We start from the raw sequence: 20,880 nt of genomic DNA, 5'->3' as shown, positions 1-20,880 counted from the left end.
CTGCCTGGCACTCCCTACTCTCCACATCTAGGGGTAAATTATTCTTATTTGAGCCAGGAGTAGAGTAAGTAGCTATGTTACTTCAAAACTGTGTTTTAATACGATTATTTATTAACATGAGTATCCCGCCCTTACTAGATTATGAACTTGTGAGTACAAGAATCATGTTTTATTAATTTTGCCATAAAGAATGCCCAATAAAATTTGTATTATTCCCGAATTACAGCTTATTATGGCCCTGAGATATTTAGTCCAAGAGCCTTCTATTTTGAAGTCGTTGGTTTTAGATCCACAAAACAAACCAAAAAATGCAGTTGTTACCTGTAAGTGAAGTATTGTTTTCATAGTTCTCTTATTTTTTTAACTATTTTTAAGAATAAAATTGCATGAAAGAAGCAGACTATTTTTGATTGATATAGAATCATTTTAGAATTATGTTACTTGGTTGAAATTTTTCCTTTTCTTTTCTTTTTAAAAAACTACTCTTTCCTACAGGGCGCTGCTTTAATTAGAATGCTGGCTAATTTTATGGGCCATTCAGTGTTTCAGAGGGGTTTGCAAGTAAGTAAAATGCTTTTTATTTTCTCTTATATTTTTTCTTGTTCCTATGTTTATTTTAAAGATATTTCACAGCTTGGGAAAATGCCAGTATAAAATTACTGAATTTGATGGAAAACTTTAAGATGAGGAAGGTAAGCCGTGTCTTTCCATATGGCAAATGAAAGTGGTGATAAGATACTCACTGTATCAACTCGTAAAACTCGAACTGTTATACCATTTAGAATCTCTTTAATATGCATTTTTAAATTGAAGTAATTCGCAGATATATCAGATCCTAAATAATCTATGTAAGATTTTATGAAAGTCTGTTTCCCTTTACTTTCATTTAAATGTTCATTGAAAACAATGTTAGCCCTGCTAGAATTACGTATTTGAGAAATTCTTACTGCTGTTTTTCAGATATGTGCCTTTTATGTTGTTTGCTGTCCTAATGTTGATATGCATCGATTGTTATTTGTTCCAAAAATATTTAAGTGTTGTTTTTTTAATTAGAAAATACAATATTTTAAATAAAGGGGGAAATAGAAACAGTTTTATCATACTGCACTTAGAGTATGAAGTATGGAATTTAGGAGTAGGTTCTTAGAAAAGGAGGAGTCTTAAACTCTTGAAAGCAAATACAAATATAGAAAAATAGAATTTTTATTCCATTGAATCTGTTGGAGTAAATCATGTTCCCAGCAGCAGTGATTGATGAATTATTTATGCTGCATTCTGCTACTTAGAAGTGTCCTTTAAAGTAAATTGATGTTCACCTGAAATACAATTATGCTAAGACAGAGAGAGCAATCAATCTTATCTGTTCTTAGTAAGCTTTTCATTTTGAAATTTAAATAAACTACATACAGGATCAGGACATATTTTAGTAGTATAATTTCATCTTCAAACCAAAATAAACTAAATGATAAAATACAAAGCCAGAGTTAAATATGTTATGACAAAGCTATAAATGCTTAATACAACAGGGGAAAATATATATAAATTTCTTGAAGAATAATTTCCCTTAGAAAATATTTTTACAGAATTGTTCTGGCAAGGGTTGAAATTTACTTTAACTGGCTTTTTCCGTGAGAGACACCTTCAGCATAGCTGAATTCCATTGAGCATGTTTGCCGAGCGCTAATGTCTCTATTCTGATCACATAGTTAGGAAAATCTTTTTTTTTTTTTTCTCAAAGAGTGCCCTCCATGAATGTCAACTGTCTGGAGAAATGTCCTTCGTTATCCCCACTCCTCTGTTTTCCCCCAATTGAAGTTGTAGCGTCACAGTTACAGAAAATATCTAAGCTTTCATAAGGGCTACACAAATCAAATTTGATCTCCTGGTAGCAAGTTGATGTGAAATCAATTTCTGGATACAGTTTTTATTGTTTCTTTTCCCTCATTTGTGTTTATGGATTCGCTCGGCAGATTGAATAACCATAGTTATGTTATCTGGAAAGGACTGTTGCTTTGTAACAGTTTTTTCTTTGTCTTGTCATACTTTGTATGGTGTGCAAAATAGATCCATTTTTTGATATGCCCTTTTCAATTGACCCAGTCTGTTCAATTACTTATGAAACAGTTGGAATATACCCTCTGACTCCCATTATATTAAACTTTCATTGGAAGCTTGTGTTAATTTGGGCCGTTGTGCTCTGATACTTGATTTGGTTAATTTTCAGCTGAGGGACTCTATGTTTGTCAACATTGCATTTCATTTGCCTTGTGACATCTCATTGATCAGATGGATCTTTATCCTTCAGTACTTCCCTTGCAGCTTTATTTATACTCATCACTCAAGCTGATTTAGTGTATCATCAGCACTTTGGATTAGTTTACAGTAGATCTCTACGTCTGGGTGATCAATTATCATCTCTTGTGCAGGAAGATGTATGGGATGCATTTTGGAAATGACCTCCTGAACAGACACTACATGTCATGGTGCTGAGTGGTCACAGAGTTGATATTAATATATTTCCCATCCACGGGGCTCTGGGGAGTCTTGGTTTACGTGTTGTTGAAAGAGCTAATCTGGATTGTCAGCGCTTGCCTCTGCTGGAAAATCTATTCATCGTTTTTACATTAGCCAGGGCTATTTCTACGTTGACAAATGGAAGTTTATATTTATAGACAGCCCCAGGTTTGGACTTACAGGCGTTGGCATCCCACATTGCAAATAGTTATTTTTTGTTTTGTATATTTTTTCCTCCCTTCATCCTTTTATTCCTTTTCTCCTCTCTCCATCTTTCTTTTCCTTTCCTTTTTTTTTTTTTAAGTACTTGGAGTTTAGCTGTTATGTTGCACACAGTAATAATATAATGATGGTTTCTTCTAAAACTTGTGTTCTCTTATATTTTTTATATCCTTATGGCCCATCTTAAGGTCTTCTGAGAACAAGACAATTTTTTAGAAATACAACCACAAATATATAAAATACAATATATGTGCAATATAAATTTAAAATAGAATATAAACAATTATGTAGTAATAGAAGTATAATATTTATATATTAAATATAATAAAAACAATGTAGAAAAGTGGATCATTTCACATGTTTATATTTAACTTAGGAAGTATCTGAGTATTGAGTCAACTACCTTTTTTGTAGCTTTTGCAATAGTTTGTATTGGACAATATATTTCAAGTTTCAATTCACACGTATATCCCTCAGGAGGAAGGGACTCCAGAGGCTTTTTGAGAAAAGTTTTGTTTCTAATACCCATATAATCCATTTGATCAGCTACTAACAAGTATAGGAAACAGTTTCATACTGAATAACCATAACTTTCCTTGCTCTGGTCTTTTTGATTTGTTTGACCTAATTCCCTTATTTCTTGAATTTTGTCTGATGCTTAAATGGTTCAGTCTTGCATAGATTTTAAAATGCATTGCCTCAAAACGTCTTTGTAACTAGAGAGTACATACATTCATAAAAAAATTAGTCCTGACTACCATTAATACACGTTAGCTTCCTTTTTGATGTTTAAATTGAAAGTTAGAGCAAACCAAGCTTGAACCCTTGCTGGATTATGAATGCCACTCATAAGTAGCATATTTTTAAAACATATAAATGTTTATATTTTTGCAGACTCTCTGTATCTACTGTTCTTCCATAGTCCATTTCTCAAAATAACAGCCGGCATATCTGGGAACTCAAGAGGCAATGAAATAGGAGAAACGATTCTTCTTCTTGTTTCTAGTTAACGATAAACTGCCTACTAGTCACCAAACTGTTCTCGGCCTCTGACTTTAGAATTATAAAATACAGGCATTGGACGAAATACTCTCTAAGATTTTTTTCATCTTTCAGATTCTCTGAATCTAAGATTTATTTAATCCATTTCACTAGTTAGACAGTTAAGGTTTGATACGTTAATTTTGGACAGCTGTTTCAATTTGATGACAACATTGGTAAACTAGGCATGCAAAAGTGAGTGCACCCTGTTCTTGAATCTTCAGTTTATCATGTGAATATTAAGACTGTATGGCTTTGAATGTACACAAGACTCTAAGTATTGTCAAATTAGGCCAGCATTTGTTGTTAATAGACAATTTTTCCTGTTAATTTTGTAGGTAGTCAGAAACGACTTACGCTTCCTTTGCTTTATAATTACCTTTTATACTTTGTTACACTTTCATATTTTGCTCTAGGTACTTGACATGTGATTAAGCTACAGTTGTCTTAGGTGGCATTTTCTAAGGACTTACTTTTTGAAATTTCTTGATTTTCAGAGTATTTGCTATCTTCTCTAAGGTCAGAGTTCCTACTCGTGTCCCTGAAATTGGCTGGAATTAACTCTGCTTCCAGATCTGATGGCACTGAGTGTATTGAAGGTCGGTCTGGAGGAGGATCACCACCCCCTTCAATGAGTGTCATGCTAGGGGATTCAGACAAGGGATAACTCCTTTTCTCAGAGGCAAAACGTGGAGCTGCTTTTGGTGCCAAGGAAGGCTCAGTGGAACTTAGACTTTTAAGGTCTCCGTTCCTGTTCTCAATGTCCCACACTTTCTCAGTCAGTACCCTGATTTTCACATAAAATGAAAAAAGCCCTAATAAAGTCATGAAATTTACTTGAATTGTAATTCTACCACTCGGAATTTCAAACCATACTCTGCTTTTCAGTTATACTGATTCTAAGTCTACAAGAGATACGAGACTCTTTTAGCTTAGTCATAAAAGCTCTCTGGTTCCCTGACCTTCAGCTGAGAAGTTAAAGCATGGAGGTTGTAATTTTCTTTTTGCAATCTCTCCAGTCTAGTCAGAAATAGCCATTCTTCTCAAAGATTTTATAGTTTTCTCTTTTTACTGTAATATTCTATTGAAACAGTCATTTGTGTTCCCAAAGCCTCGTCTTCAATTTAGACAAGTTTAGGTGACAATTTAACAAACTGTTTTGATCCTGAAAGCCACGGATCACCAGGATCCTACTGCCTACAATTACTGATATTGCCTCATTTACATCTGATGAAGACAGACAATTGTAGGTTTCCATCTTGGAGGGTCTGTTTTCTGGAACATACCACTTGGTACATAATGCGACAGCAAAGCCAAAACCTTTCTGGGTTTTTCAAACAGAAAGGGATTTAACACAGAGTATATGAATGTCCTAAAACTATTTGGAGAGTTTCAGAGGAGTGAAGGTCAGTAGAGGCACTGCTAGACTTTAGAAAAATCAAGAAATTTTCATCCAATGTAGTTCTAGTCAGGTTTTGGAAGACAGTGAAATTAAATGTGCTTGTTCAATTTGCCATCTTAATCCAGAAGTCCTTTGACTTACTTTTTTCTGTTGGCTTTGGTGACACTGTGTTCTGAGGATCATCTTAGTTCACCCCATGCTAAACCCCTAATACAGTAAGAATTGCTGAATCTTTCCACAATTATCACATCTTTGATTTCCTAGGCTTCTTATTGTTTAAGTACATACACATTCATTTTCACCCATATGTAGCAATGCTTATGCATTTGATTAATAAATTAGGATCTACTTTTTTTACCCTGTTTTTATAATTTAAGCTTCCACAGCTCAAATCCCCAATTTTACATAAGAATTCTAGGCTTACTCTTCAAGTTAATAAATCAGATAAGGATTATTTTAGATAGAACTGTTTCACATGACTTTGACCTTTCTTATTTTATTTTTCCTTGTTTTTATCTCCCTAGTTACATTGTTTTTCTTTTTCTCTGAGTTTTCCAGAAATAAAAGAATAAAGCTATAAATTTGAAATCCTCAGATAACATTGACTGCCTCTGTAGCTATTAAAAAAATAATTAGTACACAGTTCTACTGCTTTTTCTTTTCAAACAAAACAGTATTGTTTTAATGATTTGAGCCTGGTGTTACCATTCTTCATGTTGCTATGTGGCAACACCAGAGAGTTTAAATTATGCAGAAAAATCATTGTTAGTCTTGATATAAACTCAAATCAAACTCTGAAATTCGTGTCAGAAAGTGAGTCACCTTCTTGCTCATCCAATGAGGATAATTCAATATCATTTAAAATATGGTTGAATAAAGAAAGATTCCTCTTGATTGGTATTTAACTGCTCTTTTCCATAAGGTAACCTACAAAAAGATATTTGGCTCCAATTATCAGGGCGGAAATTGCTTATGCAAATCAATGTAAGGCAATGAGGTGTGGATAAAAAGCAAAAGGGAAATATCATTATTATTGGTCTGTGCTCATAAAAATCCTGATCGCCTGAAGGTAATGACAGCACAAAGCTGTAGGGGTTATTAGCAGCAACAACATACTCAATAACTCGTGTTCTGACGCGAAGTTGTATGTTAGCGTTGTGTATACAGGATTTTTATTTGGTAAGTGCAAGCTTGTGTTTGTGAGTGTTTGTCCCCTTGCAGGGGGGTTTCCAGGTAAATGAAAAGTCAGGCAATAATGGAGGAACAGAGACAGTGTGTCAAAGTTAATTTCCTTTTTGAAAAGATAGTATTGTGTTTTCATCCAGATGGTAGCTGAATCATGCTTAATCTAAAATTGAATGACCGTAGACGGTCTTGGTTCATCTTCCTCCGTGTTTCTGTGCAGTTTTAGATATGGTATAGGTTGAAAGGTTAACGCTTTATAATAATTTTTTGTGGTTACTCAATACCATATGATGATAATGCTGTCCGTGCTGGTGTTTAGCCATTGGTTTTGACCTCATTAGCATTTAACTCATTAAAGACCTAACTACAAAGCTAAAGTTAATGAGTATACTATAGAGAAAATATTAATTTTAAGGAAAGATTCCATGGATTTGAGAATCAAGACTACTATCTCTAATTTTTAAAAAGGTGTTTAAAAAAATTGAGTATCAATAGCTATTCATACTTCTCAATCATAGAAAAAGAATGAACTTGTTTATGTACAGCTACCAGTTGAATCTCTTTCATTTTGCTCTGAATTAAATGTTGTTAATTGACTACTGTGACTATACAGAATTAACTGAAAAACCCTCATTATTAAATGACATAAACCTCTATTTGGTCATCCCACAAGCGTTTACCCAGCTTAATGGGAGGCCTTGTAAATATATACTTATGGGTTTTCTTTTACCTGTTAGTTAAAAGCTTGAGCTATGTTATATATTTTAACAGGGTTGATACTATAAAATGATGTTTATGATAACTTTATTTAAAATGTATTTGAGAAATGATTAGACACATTTATTTCATGAGTAATATATTTATATATTGGTATAAGTGTAATCTGATCTTTAAATATGCGCTCACTGGGGTGTGCCTCTCTACAAATTCTCTCACTCCTTGTAAACCTTACTTTGGTTAGATCTCTAGTTCAGAAGTACAGTCAACTTGCCTTAGAGGCAGTTTTTTCTAACCTACTTGGCTCTTGTGTCAGCAGTTTTCTTTCATTTTCTTTTTTAACTTGTTTTTTTTCCTCTTATTTGATGTCCTCTTTTCAGAATATTCATGTAATAGCCTAGAACTATATATATGACAATGTTGAAAGCTTTGCTGCTAAAAAAAAAAATCCTTCTAAGCTGGGAAGATTCTTTTCCTTGTCACTCATATTGATGACTTGTCATTTGCTTGATGACTCTGTTACATAGTTTAATACTAGGAGTAGGACATAGATGTTCCATAATATATTATAATATATATAATATATATTTTTATATATATATATAATATATATATTGTTTTTTCTTTGTTGGTGAACATTTAGCTTTGTTTCCAATTTTTGTTAAATAAACAACATTCTAATAATCTTATATTATATTTTGATTGTCTTTTCATCTACATTTCTGAAAGTACATGACCAATTTTTCTTCTAGAATATTAAGTCGATATATATTAGTAGAAACAAAGTTTGAAAGTTCTCTTTTTATAGTACGCTAAGCAAACAACATTAGATCTTATTTTCTAAATAAGTTTCTTACTTATTTAATAAGTAAAAATTACCCAGTTGTTTCAGTGTATATGTTTTTATCACAAGTGAAGTTGAAAACTTTTCATACGTTCTCTTATACTTCACTTTTTTCACTTACTTGCTTATGACATATTTATCCATGCATTTTACCTGTTCAAAAAAAAATGGAAGTTTTACTCCCTTTTCATAACTTTATGTAAGTAGTTAAAAAATAAAAATAATGAACCATAACATATTCCTACAAATTCTTTTTCCCTTTGTTATCTAAATATCAAAATTATTGTTATGAGAAAACCACATGTTATAAACCAGTGGCTTAAAAGGAGTACTGTAAAGACATATCCTAAGTTATATATTTGGAACCTGTCTTACAAGAGATTCAAATGCATTCAGAATTCCATGTGGATCTACCTCTGTGTTTCTGTCTATAGAAGAGAAGTCTCTGTGTTTGTGTGGCACTCAGAGAAATGGGGATATTCATTTGTCTTCCTGCATCTCATTTCTTTTTGCAGTCAGTTTTTTATGTTCACTTTTCTCTTCCGCTCAAGGTCTCTCCCTGTGATTATGTTACAGATTATTTTTTCCCTTAAGAGCAGTAACTCATCATAGTGTTAAAATCTTTTCTTAACGCTTTGTGCTAATAAATCAAACTTGTGATTTCTCTCCCTGCATCAGCTCTACTTAGCTTTATATCCACGTTGTTCACTCATCAGATTTGTTGAGTTATTCGTATATCCCACACGTATTTATTACATATCTACTCACTGCCAGACATTATAAGTACCAAGTATTCAGGGCATGCTGCGCACAGCAGGTCTGCCCCTGATCTCATGAATCATATAATAAGATTGATGCTAAATAGGAGAAAAGCAAATACTTATATATTTACTAAATACGATAACTGCTAGGAAGGAAAAAAATAGGATGTTGTGAGAGAACATAGGGATAAGTGGGTCAGGCAACTTTAGGTTGGATGTTTAGAAAATCCTTCTTGAGAAGAAGGTATGTGTATGGAGTTCTGAAGGATGACAAGTTGCTGGAGGTGAGGGGAGATCATCCTACAAAGATGGAAGGGCTTCTACAAAGGGCTGAGGGAAAGAACTGAGCATGTTCAAGGGAAAGAAAGAAACTGGTATAGATGAGCAGAGTTAGTAAGGACAAGATATGAGATAGAAGAGGAAGGCGGGAGGTAATTGCGTAGTGCAAAAATGCCTTAAGAAGGCTGAATTTTATTCTGAGTGCAGTGGGATGCTATTAAACAGTTTTAAACTGGGAAGTGACATGGCTCTATTTATATTTAAAATAGTTGTCTGGCTAATTGTAATAATACATTGGGATGGGGGTAATCAGCATATCAAAAGAGGAATCAGTTAATAAAATTAGGAAGATATTTTAATATTCAGGTGAGAGAGGATAGAGGCTTACATAGTCAGTAGGTATGCAGCGACGTGGATGGGTTCAAAATGTTTTTTGAAGGTAGAATGAAATAGACCTACGGGTAGATTGGATGAAGAGTGTGGTATGCAAGATGAGGAAAAAAGATGCCTATGAATGATTCTGAGGTTGAAGTCCTGAGACCAAGTCCTGAAGGGCTGTAACAGTTGGAGGTTGAGGGTAGAGGAGGGACCAATGAGAGACTGAGGTGAAGGAATTCAAGAAGCAGGCAGAACACGAAGGGTGTGGTGTCACTCATGTCAAGGAAAAAAAAAATATTTCAAAAATAAAGTGATCAAGAAGAGGTGGAGTGGAATAAAGACTGCAAAGTGTCCTTTTGGCATCTTGCAAATTTAATGATTTTAGTGGAATGGGTTAAACAGTGAATGGGAAAAGTCTTAAATGGGGGCAGTGTATGTAGAAAAAAATTTTAAAATCTGCCAAGAAAGGAGATCAGGAAAAACGGGGTATATAGTTAGAGGGGGATGAGGTAATTGGAAAGTTTTTATTTTGTTTTGTTTTTAAAGACGGGAAGTCAGTTGTACTAGTTTTAGGCTAGTAAAGAAGGAGTCAGGACAGAAGAGTTTGCTAATGCTGGACAAGTAAGAGATTCCTGGGAGTCTGGTTCCTGAGAAGGTGCAAAGACTGGTATTTGATAAGAGAGACAGTTCCAATAAATTTGGAGATTTGGACATGGGAAAATAAAAGAGCCCCTTTTCTGATGAATTTATTTTATTTTTTTAGTGTTATTTGAGGTAAGGTCAATGGCTGACAGTGAGGTAATGCTGGGCAGTATGAGAAGTTTGAAGGCTGAAAATTGGGAAGAGTAGGAAGGCTTCCTGAAAGTATTGAGTACTGAGTTTGGTGATTATGAATTTATAATAAAATTCAACTGCTCAGTTGCATTATTTTCTCTTGTGATGCTCAGCTGCATGGGTGCAGGTTTGGAGAAGGCAAAAACTCAGACTGGGTTTTTTGCCAGCTAGTATAATTAAAGGACAGAGCTGCCGAGGAGATGAGGCTATTTGCTGGGCTTGATTAAGATGCAATAGAAGCTGGATATCCAGGGACACAAAAACGGGAAGGATCTGATAGACAATTACCTACCATTAATAATGCTAACAATACGTAACATAGTAGCAAGTATATGTGATTTTAACACCAAATAGAAGAAATCCTCCATGTTTTTGAGCATATGGGAAATTTAATCTGTCCTTATTGAATTCCTCTCAGGTCATGCCCATTGATGGGAGAATGTTCCGGGGAACTTGATCAGTCTAGATCACATGAACTTGATCAGTCTAGAACACGTGGTGAAGAACCTCTGTTCTCATCCACACTGAAAGGCAGTCCTACTAGTTTCATGGAGAGAATTGATGAGTAGATGGGAAAGAAGTGAGATCGTGCACGTGGCTCGAGTGTTTGGTATACATCTTGTCCAAGGCTAGCCTTGCTGGTCGGTGGCCTGAAGGTTAGTGTCGTTGCTGCTTCGGTGCTCACTTAGGTGTGGCCTAATTCGTGCCCCCATTTCGTGAGCTCCCCCATCAGTGGTCATTTCACCTCAGTAGACCTCTGTGAAAAAACCGGGTGCTACACCCCCAGCCTCTTTCTTTTTCCAGACTTGGACAGGAGATGGTCCCCAAGCTTTTCTCAAGTCCAAAGAAGATTTGGTCTTATTTTTTTCTTGCAATTTCACCTTTTAAAAGTTAAAAAAAAAATTTCCTCCACCACTTACCTCCTCCAAGTTAGTCCACTTAATCTCCCTTCCCTGGGCTTCTGGGACATTTTGACTTCTCTCGGAGGTGAGGTCGAAGAAGATGTTGACTTTAGGCATTTTCCCCCCTGAGTTTGATCTTAAAAAACTAGTTTCTTGGGTTCTTTGTGTGGCAGGCTTTTTTTTTTTTTTCCCTAGGTGCTTTACTTGTTTTATGTCATTTTCTATGTGCACTGTTCTCAAGTAAGTACTATATTATCTACTATATTTTTTCCAGTTGAAGAAATTCAGGTTTAGAGAAAATAGACTTCTTACCTAAGATCTCACGGTTGGTAAAGATTAGCCTGAATTCTTAGTTTTTGTGAATATGCACACCACTTCTTTCTCAACTGAGTTTCACTTTCTTCTCAACTAGCCACCGGCTGGTTGGTAAAGATTAGCCTGAATTCTTAGTTTTTGTGAATATGCACACCACTTCTTTCTCAACTGAGTTTCACTTTCTTCTCAACTAGCCACCGGCACCCGGGGCTGAGTGAGAAAACCCCGCGTACGTGACCTTCAGTCCGTCGGCATCTTCATTTACCAAAGGCAGGGAATTTTTTCCCAGCCAGGATATAATTTATCTATTTTGTGAGCTTGCTGTGGTCAAAGCCCTTTACCGGGGCATTCAGAAAAAGCAATTCACAAACTTCAATTTTACCAATAGATTCATTTTATGTCTCAGTCATATTTCAAGCTAGCAGCAGCAGTGAGAGGTGGGGATATTTTAGGACCCGCGGACACCCCTATAGACTTACTTTCACACTATTTGGCTGACAGGTGTAGGACCCTGTCAAGTTGTTGTGGAACGGAGCACAAATTCAGCAGCCCCATACGGCACCTCTGGCAGCGTTCCTGCTTGTGGCAGCATCGATGGCACCATCTACCATTGCTGAATAAGTGGCATGTGAACACACAGCTGATGCAGGAATATGCATTGTCTGCATTGTCTGCAATTTAAGATAAACAAACAAAATCTTTCATGGACTAGCAGGTTGTTTTGATTTAAAATTTTGTGATTTTCCTGGTATCTTTCACAACCCTTTAAGAAAGTACTGATTTTACAAAATTTACATTCGTGATGTGGAGTAATGGATTTTTTAAAAACATTTTACTTTTATATTTTATTTATTTATTATTGTATTTTTAAATTATTTTATTTTGGCAGTGAGGAGGTGGTAATTAAGTTTATTTATTTATTATTTTTAGAGGAGATACTGGGGGTTGAACCCAGGACCTCATGCATGCTAAGCACGTGCTCTACCACTTGAGCTATACCCTCCCCATGTTTTTAAAAACACGTAAAATGCCCTTTTCTTCCTACAGAAGTATCTGAATACTTCTATATCTAAGTAAGCAACTTGTGAAAGTAAATTAAGGTTAAACACACATTTAAAAAACTGAAAATCCAAAAATCATGCAAACAATGATATAACTGACTTATCAACTATTGTCATTCTATCTAGTCAAGCAACTTTCCTTCCTAAATTTCATCTCTCTCTTTTTTTTTTTTTTTTTTTTTTTTTTTTTTTACTGTACTTGGAGGTCAGAAACTGCTGTACCTCCCAAAGTTTGGTAATAGTTTCTGTTTTACTGGGTTTCTTTCTTGGAAGCTTGTTATAATTTAATAATAAAAATTTGATAATTGTACCTCTTTATCCATGGTTCTTATCTAATAGAATTAAAATGCACACATTCTTTTATTTTGCATAATGCTTTTTCAGTGCTTTGCTACTCAATTTTACTTAACTTCATAACTTCCAACCAGTCTTCAGATGTTAACAAAAGTCATACTTTGATCTGTAGTCTGCCATTCTCGTGTTTCAGTTGGTCATCTGTCAGTGTTTTAGTCTCTTGCTTCCATTTCTCAGCGTCAAGGAATTTAGAAACATCCTCTCACGTGCATGGCCAGGCTTCAAATGGGTTTATCCAGCCCTTGTGTGACACTGCTGTCCTCCGGCAGCATAAATCTGCTTTTGTTGTTGTCCGTGGGTCCCTGTAAGAGCTCCTTACTCTGATAATGCACACACTTACAAATATTTAATGTTAGACACTTACAAATATTTAATGTCATAGCTCCCAGTTTAAAAGCCCTTAATCTAGAAGCTTTAAGACAAAAGATTCACATGATTTCACTTTTTATTGTCGTCACTCTATGTGTTCTCCTCTTTGTGGAGCTTTCATACCTTTATTTCCAACCTTCTTGTCTGCCTCTTTTTTTTTTTTAAGTCTCCATCTCTTCTCCTCCCATGCTTAATATCCTTAATAACAAAAGCCTAGTAGATTTATATTTTCATTTTGCATAAGTTGTGAGGGATAATTTCCATTTTTCTCGCTGAGGTGACCAAGAGAATTTAAGATGTCTTTATTTTGTGTGTATCATCCATGAGTGTTGTGTCAGTCAGGGTTTTGGGTTGCAAGCAACAGAGACAAACGCTGGCTAAATTAAGCATAAAGGAATTTTTTTGGAATATAGGGTAGCCATTGGAATCATTGGGAAAGCTGGAGACTCAGGCCTGCAAAACAGGTAATAGGCACGAAGGTGGGATTCAGAAATTAGGAAACAGCCCGGATCATGCCACAGGACTGGCTGGCTTGGTTGCTGCCATTAGCATGGCTGTATCTGGACTGTCACTGTCACCATCAACAGGGAGTGTGACTTCAGCTGTTCCTGCTCCTTTGTATTGATCCTGTAGGAGTCACAGTCCCGGGATGAAGTGACCACCTGTGTCCATGCTTTAGCTGCCGGGGGGAGTGGAGAGGGAGGGTTTAGACTTTTGTCCCTTCCATTTCAAGTGAGAGGTATCGCTCACCCTCACCTTCCTCCAGGATTCCCTGATGAGTTATTGCCTCCATATACAAGTGGGGTTTGAATGCTGGAAAGCCAAAAGAATGACAAACACCCACTACAATTTAGAAATGAGTAATATTTCAAACCCTTGCTTCAGACTTCTTGTCACATAGTCAGAAAAACCAATACCTGAATTTACCTGGCATTTCCCAGACTAGTCTTACAAGCAGAAGGGGTTCTACTTCCCGGTGTCACCGAGGCCCAGACTTGGCAGCCCTTGTCTCATTGCAGAAAACACTATTGGTGGGTTTACCATAAGCTTGCTTCCTCTTCATTCCCCAAGAATTTTTAAGCCAAGTCCTCCAGAAATTTTTTTAACCAAATTCTGATTTTGTTCAGGTTCTCACCCATCTAGATGTAATCTGTATCATCATACCCTTCACAGGATTGGGTCCTGGCTTGTGAAATCCCAGAACAGTACTCCCTGAAGCTTCATTAACAGATTTCTGCGAGTACATGATGCAATTCTGACAAATGGAAATCACAGGGAGTTTGATGTAGCATTTGAGGAAACATTTTCCAGATTCTTAAAAAGAGATTCTTAGGAAGGAATTCCGTCTCTTCCTCTGTGCAACGTCACATCCAAATGGGGTTCTTGGAATTGCTGCACTCATCTAGCCCCAAAATCTGAAGATGAAACCAAAATACAGATAAAGGTGGGGCCAACAGAATTCCAGAGGAAAAGAGCTGCAGCTCTGTCTTACCTTCTTATAATAGGAAAGAATAAAACGTGTCATTAAAAATGGTCATTCCAGAGTGGATTTATTTGTTATTTGTCGCTAAGCACATATAAATCAATCCATATATCTTTGGTTTTTATCAAACTGCCCCTCCATGTCCTGAGAAATGAACCATTTATACAGCTAACACTCTGGTTTAACTGGCTGAAAGGTTCATGAATGCTGCAGGGCTCATTAATAGGAGAACCAGTATTCCATAATTATTTCCATATGAATTTTAGAAGAATAGTTCTTTACTTCCTCGGCTCACTTTTTACTTTTTCCACTTGTTTTTATTTGTCCCACTGGTTTTAGATACGAAATGTTATGAACCGTGTCATTTGTTAGCAAAGCAAGTAAAACAAAACGTGGTCTCATACCCAATAGTTTATAGTCTTTTGATGACATCATAGCCAATTGCATACACCAGTGCAACTTATATATCTGACACATATGCACTGAGATAGTATATTAAGTCCCATGTTAGTGTTTTCATATGACGTTTTGGGGGAACCTGATAGGTACAAGAAATCTCTCTTTACTGCATTGTCAGCTGTCAGTGGAAAGGCATATTGCATAAGGAAGGTCAGAAATCACACAAATATATTCAGCATCTCCTGTGATGCTGGTTAAAGAGTTGTAAGTAGGAATAAAAAGGTCCTCACTCTCATGGCGTTTGTAGACTACATAAGCAGTCAAACTAATAAACAGGCAATTATACTACAGTGTGATAAATGCTCTTATATGGTGAGACATGTGAGAATATAAGAGGCGTACTTAACTCAGAATTGGGAAAGGAGTGGGAATGGGCAGGAAAGGATTCCTGGAGGAAATGTATCCAATTTGGCTCCTGGAGAGTGAATTGAATTTAAATAGGTAAAGGAGAAAAGACTGCAGAGAACTAGAAAAGGGAGGAAGTATGCCTTAGGCATCTACCAGAAAGCTGGAAGGGCTAAGTTGAGTTAGAGGACAACAAAGTAACAGATGGGGTTGGAGAGGCCAAGAGGGACCAGACCATGAGGGACACCTTTAAGTTACAGTAGGGTGTTTGGACTGTATTCTGAATGCAGCAGGGATTCATGTGTGTATTTGATGAAAAGTACCCATGTGTGGCTCCGTGACAGAGATTAGATTTGAAAGAGACACAGCAGAAGCAGGAGCAAGAGCAATAGCAGACATCTGGGCAAGATACTGTACAGTGGCTGTCAAACTTAAAAGGAAGGGGTAATGCTGGGGGCATATTTAGGATGTGGATCATTACCTGAATGTGGCAGAAAGGGAGAGAGAAGCATCAAGGATGATCCCTTGGTTGAGGTAGATGGAAGGGTCATCACTGGGGAAGGGGCTGCCAAAAGGAGCTGGTGTTGATGCAGGAAAAATGGATGTGGGGCATGAGGAGGGCCATGTCCCAGGCTTTGGTTGAGCCCCTGGGATGTGCCCCACCAAGTGTGGGTCCTTGGCTTTGCACAGGAAAGAATTCAGAGGGAGCCACAGTTGAGTAAAGGTAGATTTATTTAGAGAGATACATCAAAAGGCAAGAGAAAGGCCATGAGGTGGTAGGTGTTGGGTGCCCAGATTAGAGTAAAAGTAGGTACACACTCTGTAGACAGAGTGTGGGCTGTCTCCGAACGGGCAGAGAGAGGCTGGAGGCTTCGAGGCACCATGTTGCCAGTTTTTATGGGCTCAGTGGCTTCATATGCTAATAAGTGGAAGGACCAGCCTAACTAGCCTGGGGAAGGGGCTCGGATTCCAAGGAAGTTGGCCATTTCCCACTCTTTGACCTTTTGTGGCTCGCCTTGGGGCTGCTGGTGCCTGTGGGTATGTTATTTACCATGTTAATATATTACAATGAGCGTATAATGAAGCTCAAGGTCTGCTAGAAGTCAAATCTCCCACCATCCTGAGCCTCAGGGCCTGCTGGGGGTTGAATCTTCCACCGTTTGATGTTAATTGCTGTATCATTCCTTGAATGGATGTGCCTGCCCCCTTCCTGTCTCAGTATGGGGGAGGACAATGAGCTCAGCTTTGAGCATGACTCAGTTAACTGTGTGTCATCTCGTAGATACTGGATTTGGGTCAGCAGTTGTGTGCACAGGTGTAGGGTTTGGACAAGGACTGGGGTCTCTGAGTTCCAGTGTTTTGATCTCGTAAATGATGATGTTACCATCTAGCTCATACACGTCATGAGACTGAATGAAATGAAATATAAAGCAACTTACACAGTGCTGAAAGGAAGGCAGACAGTATTGTTTTCATGTAGTATGTTCTTTAATTTTTATTAATGATGCTTTTCCTTTTGTTATTCCATTTTCCAGCCTGTAGCCTGAAATGATTAAAAAGATGATAGCAGCTAGGGGAGGGTATAGCTCAGTGGCAGAGCACGTGACTAGCATGCACAAAGTTCTGGGTTCAATCCCCAGTACCTCCATTAAAATAAATAAATAAAAACCTAATTACCTCCCCCAGCAAAAAGAATTAAAAAAAATTAAAATTAAAAAAAGAGGTGATAGCAGCTGACATCTGCGGAACAGACAGCACTGTGTTAGGCACGCTTCACTTTTTTAACCATGTACAGATATTAAATCATTTGTTTCTCAGAAAAACTCTGTGCAGCACATACTTTTATTATCCATATTTTATAGATGTGAAGACAGGCACAAAGAGGGTAAGTAACCTGCTGAAGATCATGCTAGGGAGCGTTGGAGCCTGGATTTGGACAAAGACAGTCAGGCTCCCCTTCCTGCACTTTATCAGAATAGACTTTTGCTTAACATGCTTTAAACGTCTAATTGGTTGATATTGTTGGGTTTGTTCCTTAAGAATATTCTAGTGGTCACCTTTGTTTTATTCTTCTATAAAACCTGTACTCTTTCTGAAATGTTTTGGGTAGAGAACCCGCAATTCTCTTTACAGTTAACATTAAACCATTCTTCTGCTTCAATATTATAATGTCCAGTCTATTGCTGATTGGCTTCCATACATGCAAATGTAAATATAAATTTCCATTTCAGGGCCGTTAACTCCAGCCATTTCCATGTTCATTGACTTGGAGGTTTGAAAGGAACTTAAAAGTCTGCTTATCTAACCTCATACTGAATGTTTGATTCATCTTGTCAAGTGGTTGTTATCCCAAGAATTCCACAGTTTTAATCACAGAAACCTTCCTACGCAAATCACATCTCAGTGTTTGCAGTTGTTTTCAGTAACCTTTTTTCTACCTGTGTTTCCCCAGCCCCTTGAAAGCTACCTGGCACATGCAAAGTGCACCATACATTGTGTGGAATGAATAAGTAAATAAATGACTGACCATCAAAAAAAAAAAAAAAAAAAGAAAGAAAGAAAAGAAAAAAAGAAAAACCACATTCACTGTTCTTTAAGTTTTTTTGTAATGCTACCAAGACAAGCCAAATATCCTCAATTCAAAATATGACCATTTTGTGTAAGAGGTAGGCTAACAGAGCTAAGGAAAACATTTGGGTTTTATTGTGGAAAAAAGGAGGTGACATGTTTAGAATTCCAGTAACGCCCCAACACTGGGATGGGTGGGAGTCCGAGGAGACGTGCTGTCTGCCTTGGACACCGAGGTAGGCAAGTTGGAGCTGCTTCCTAAGCCTGGATGGTTGCCATTTCAGCCTGTATGAAACATAAACTTGAACTTTATTCTGAATTAGGGAGGGAACCAAGAGCTCAAATTGGTGATCAAGACTGGGTCAAGGTCAACTCGTGTCATGAACAGTTGGATTCTTATGCCTGTCTGTGAAGAGAATCCTGTAGTCATGTATTGCAGCTTTCAAGGTCTACGTAATTTTCCTTTGTTCTCTCTTTTGGGTTATTCTAGCAACACTACCCATAAACAAAACCCAGTAGTAACTAGTTCTAATTTTAATACTTTTTAATTATAGCATCAGTAAAATAAAATTCAAATTTATGTCTCACGATTCCTATTGTTTCCAAATTTATTCATTGAAGTCCTAAGGAAGCGTAAAAGGTAATTGACAACTAAATTTGAAATAATTTATTTACGTCCTAGTCTCTGAGTTCTAATTAAAAGTGCTTCATATGGCACATAAAGCCAAAACTGGGATTCAGATTGGTTATTCAGGGTTGTCTCTTTTCAATAAAGTTATTCATATCACCTGATGATGACAGTGAATTTGTGGTTGCTAAGTTAGGGTTGGTCTTTGCATCTCTAGGAGTCTGATTAAATGGGAGTTGCCACTTGCTGTGCTGTGAGTTGCCAAGAAAGCTGAGTCTGAGTCTGTCACAGGTGCTACAATTTGTATTTCAGAAAATTTGCTTCCCCAACTTTAATTATCCCCAAAGTATTCTGCTTTACATAAAGCACTGAAGGAAATCAGCAAAAAACAATTTTTTTTTTCAGTTTTAGTACTGTGATGTAAATTAGGATTTTTGTCTCCTACCTACATGTTGTAGAGATGATGGAATTTCAGATGGAGGGGAAACTCATTTCATAATATAAAACACTGCTTTCTACTGACTTTTCCACTTTTGATTCAGAAAAAAAATAATGCCAAATAGCTATGACTGAATGACACAGTCACAATGACAAGAGGCATGGTTTCACGCTTCTTAAAGGGGAACAGACATGAATCAGGTAGACAGTGTTTGGTTTACTAATGATTAATAATGGGGAATCCTAAGCTTAAAAATATTAAATTTAAGATTGACTTTTTCTTCTTAAATATTAATATGTGTTTGACATTCATGGAAATAAGTATGTATCTTTTTTTTTTTTTTATTAGGCAGCCTGTCTTTTGCAGAGGGACTAGGGAACTGGGTAGGGCGTGGAGAGAGTCATTCACTTTTTAGCAAAATAATCCCTCTACATATCAGTATATGTTGGTCAGGTTTTTTTGTTTTGTTTTCCATAAAACAAAAATTTTTTTTTAGCACTTCAACATGAAAGCCTCCTGGGAAAGTTTCCCGTAAATATTTCACCGCAGAGATAGTTTCTTCAAAATTGCTTGAGTTTGACTTGCTTAATTAGAGGAAGATCTTTGACCCTAGAAATCCATAAGAAGTAATGACGGCTATGAAAACAATTTTTAAGAGATTAGTAGTGCCTGATCATTTGATTAAGAAATATGCTATAGTTAAATCTCTTTGGAATATTTTTAAATGAGATTCCTTATTTTTTTTTCATGTCTTTCTCTTTGTGTTAATGCGATTCCAACCGATGGAAATGTTTACCTGAATGGAGCAATAAATGTGTTTACTGGAAATTGCTTAGCCTTTGAATTGAAATGATAATTTTATATTCTTCGTAGGATTACTTAACCATTCATAAGTATGGCAATGCTGCCAGAAATGATCTCTGGAGCACACTGTCAGAGGTAAGGCACAGAAAGCTTCAATGCCAAAACCTCTTCTTGAATATTTGAATTGAGTTTATAAAACATTCATAACTTTTATTGACACTGACAGTTTGTTTTTACTTTTCACATTTCCCTTTTCTTCAGATTGCTTTCTTGTTTTGCATTTAATGTATTATAAAGATAATGAGGTTTAAAATTACTCCAACTACGGATGGTAGTAAAAGACACCTTACCTACTTCAAAAATAATACTGCTTCTGAAATATAATTTTAATATGGTGTCATGTTTGAGAGAAATATTGATGTGAAAGAATTTTTTTCTATAAATGAATAACAAATATTTAAATTTAATATTAGACTTACTAAGGATACTTAATGATGCTGCAAGTACTTGCTTTACAATAAAGTATGTTTTCTCTTCTATTAGGTATAAACTTTAATGTTAATAAAGCTTTTATTTCTATGTATACATGCATGAAGCTTAAGTTAAGGAAAGAAGATTGATTTTACTAACACATTATATTAGTTTCACTGAGTTTAAATGTTTTCATACGTAAGTAAATCATAAAGGTAAACCTGAAAATGGTTTCATGTTAATTATGTTTATAAATCATGTTTATTAAATTAACGTATACAATTTTGGTTATAAAGGCTTTAAAAAGGAATGGAAAATATGTAAATATACAAGAAGTAATGGATCAGTGGACGCTCCAGATGGGTTACCCTGTTATCACCATCCTGGGAAATATAACAGCAGAAAATAGAATAATAATTACCCAGCAACATTTTATTTATGACATCAGTGCTAAAACTAAAGCACATGAACTTCAAAATAACAGGTACGGCTCTTTTTCACATGA

The 20,880-nt window shown here is 36.2% G+C and overlaps 1 protein-coding gene across 1 annotated transcript in view; it reads left to right on the top strand.

Annotated features, from left to right (window-relative positions):
* The window catches only part of TRHDE (thyrotropin releasing hormone degrading enzyme), a 331,308-nt gene that overhangs the window by 232,132 nt on the left and 78,296 nt on the right, over positions 1 to 20,880 (top strand). The window contains exons 7-9 of the mRNA XM_072973927.1: positions 496 to 561; positions 19,974 to 20,039; positions 20,672 to 20,859. Of these exons, the coding sequence (XP_072830028.1) occupies positions 496 to 561; positions 19,974 to 20,039; positions 20,672 to 20,859 (320 nt within the window). The remainder of the gene's footprint in view (positions 1 to 495; positions 562 to 19,973; positions 20,040 to 20,671; positions 20,860 to 20,880) is intronic.

Source organism: Vicugna pacos, chromosome 12 (assembly GCF_048564905.1).
Source record: "Vicugna pacos chromosome 12, VicPac4, whole genome shotgun sequence".
NCBI classification, from domain to species: Eukaryota; Metazoa; Chordata; class Mammalia; order Artiodactyla; family Camelidae; genus Vicugna; species Vicugna pacos.
This window is presented reverse-complemented; position numbering and strand designations above follow the sequence as displayed.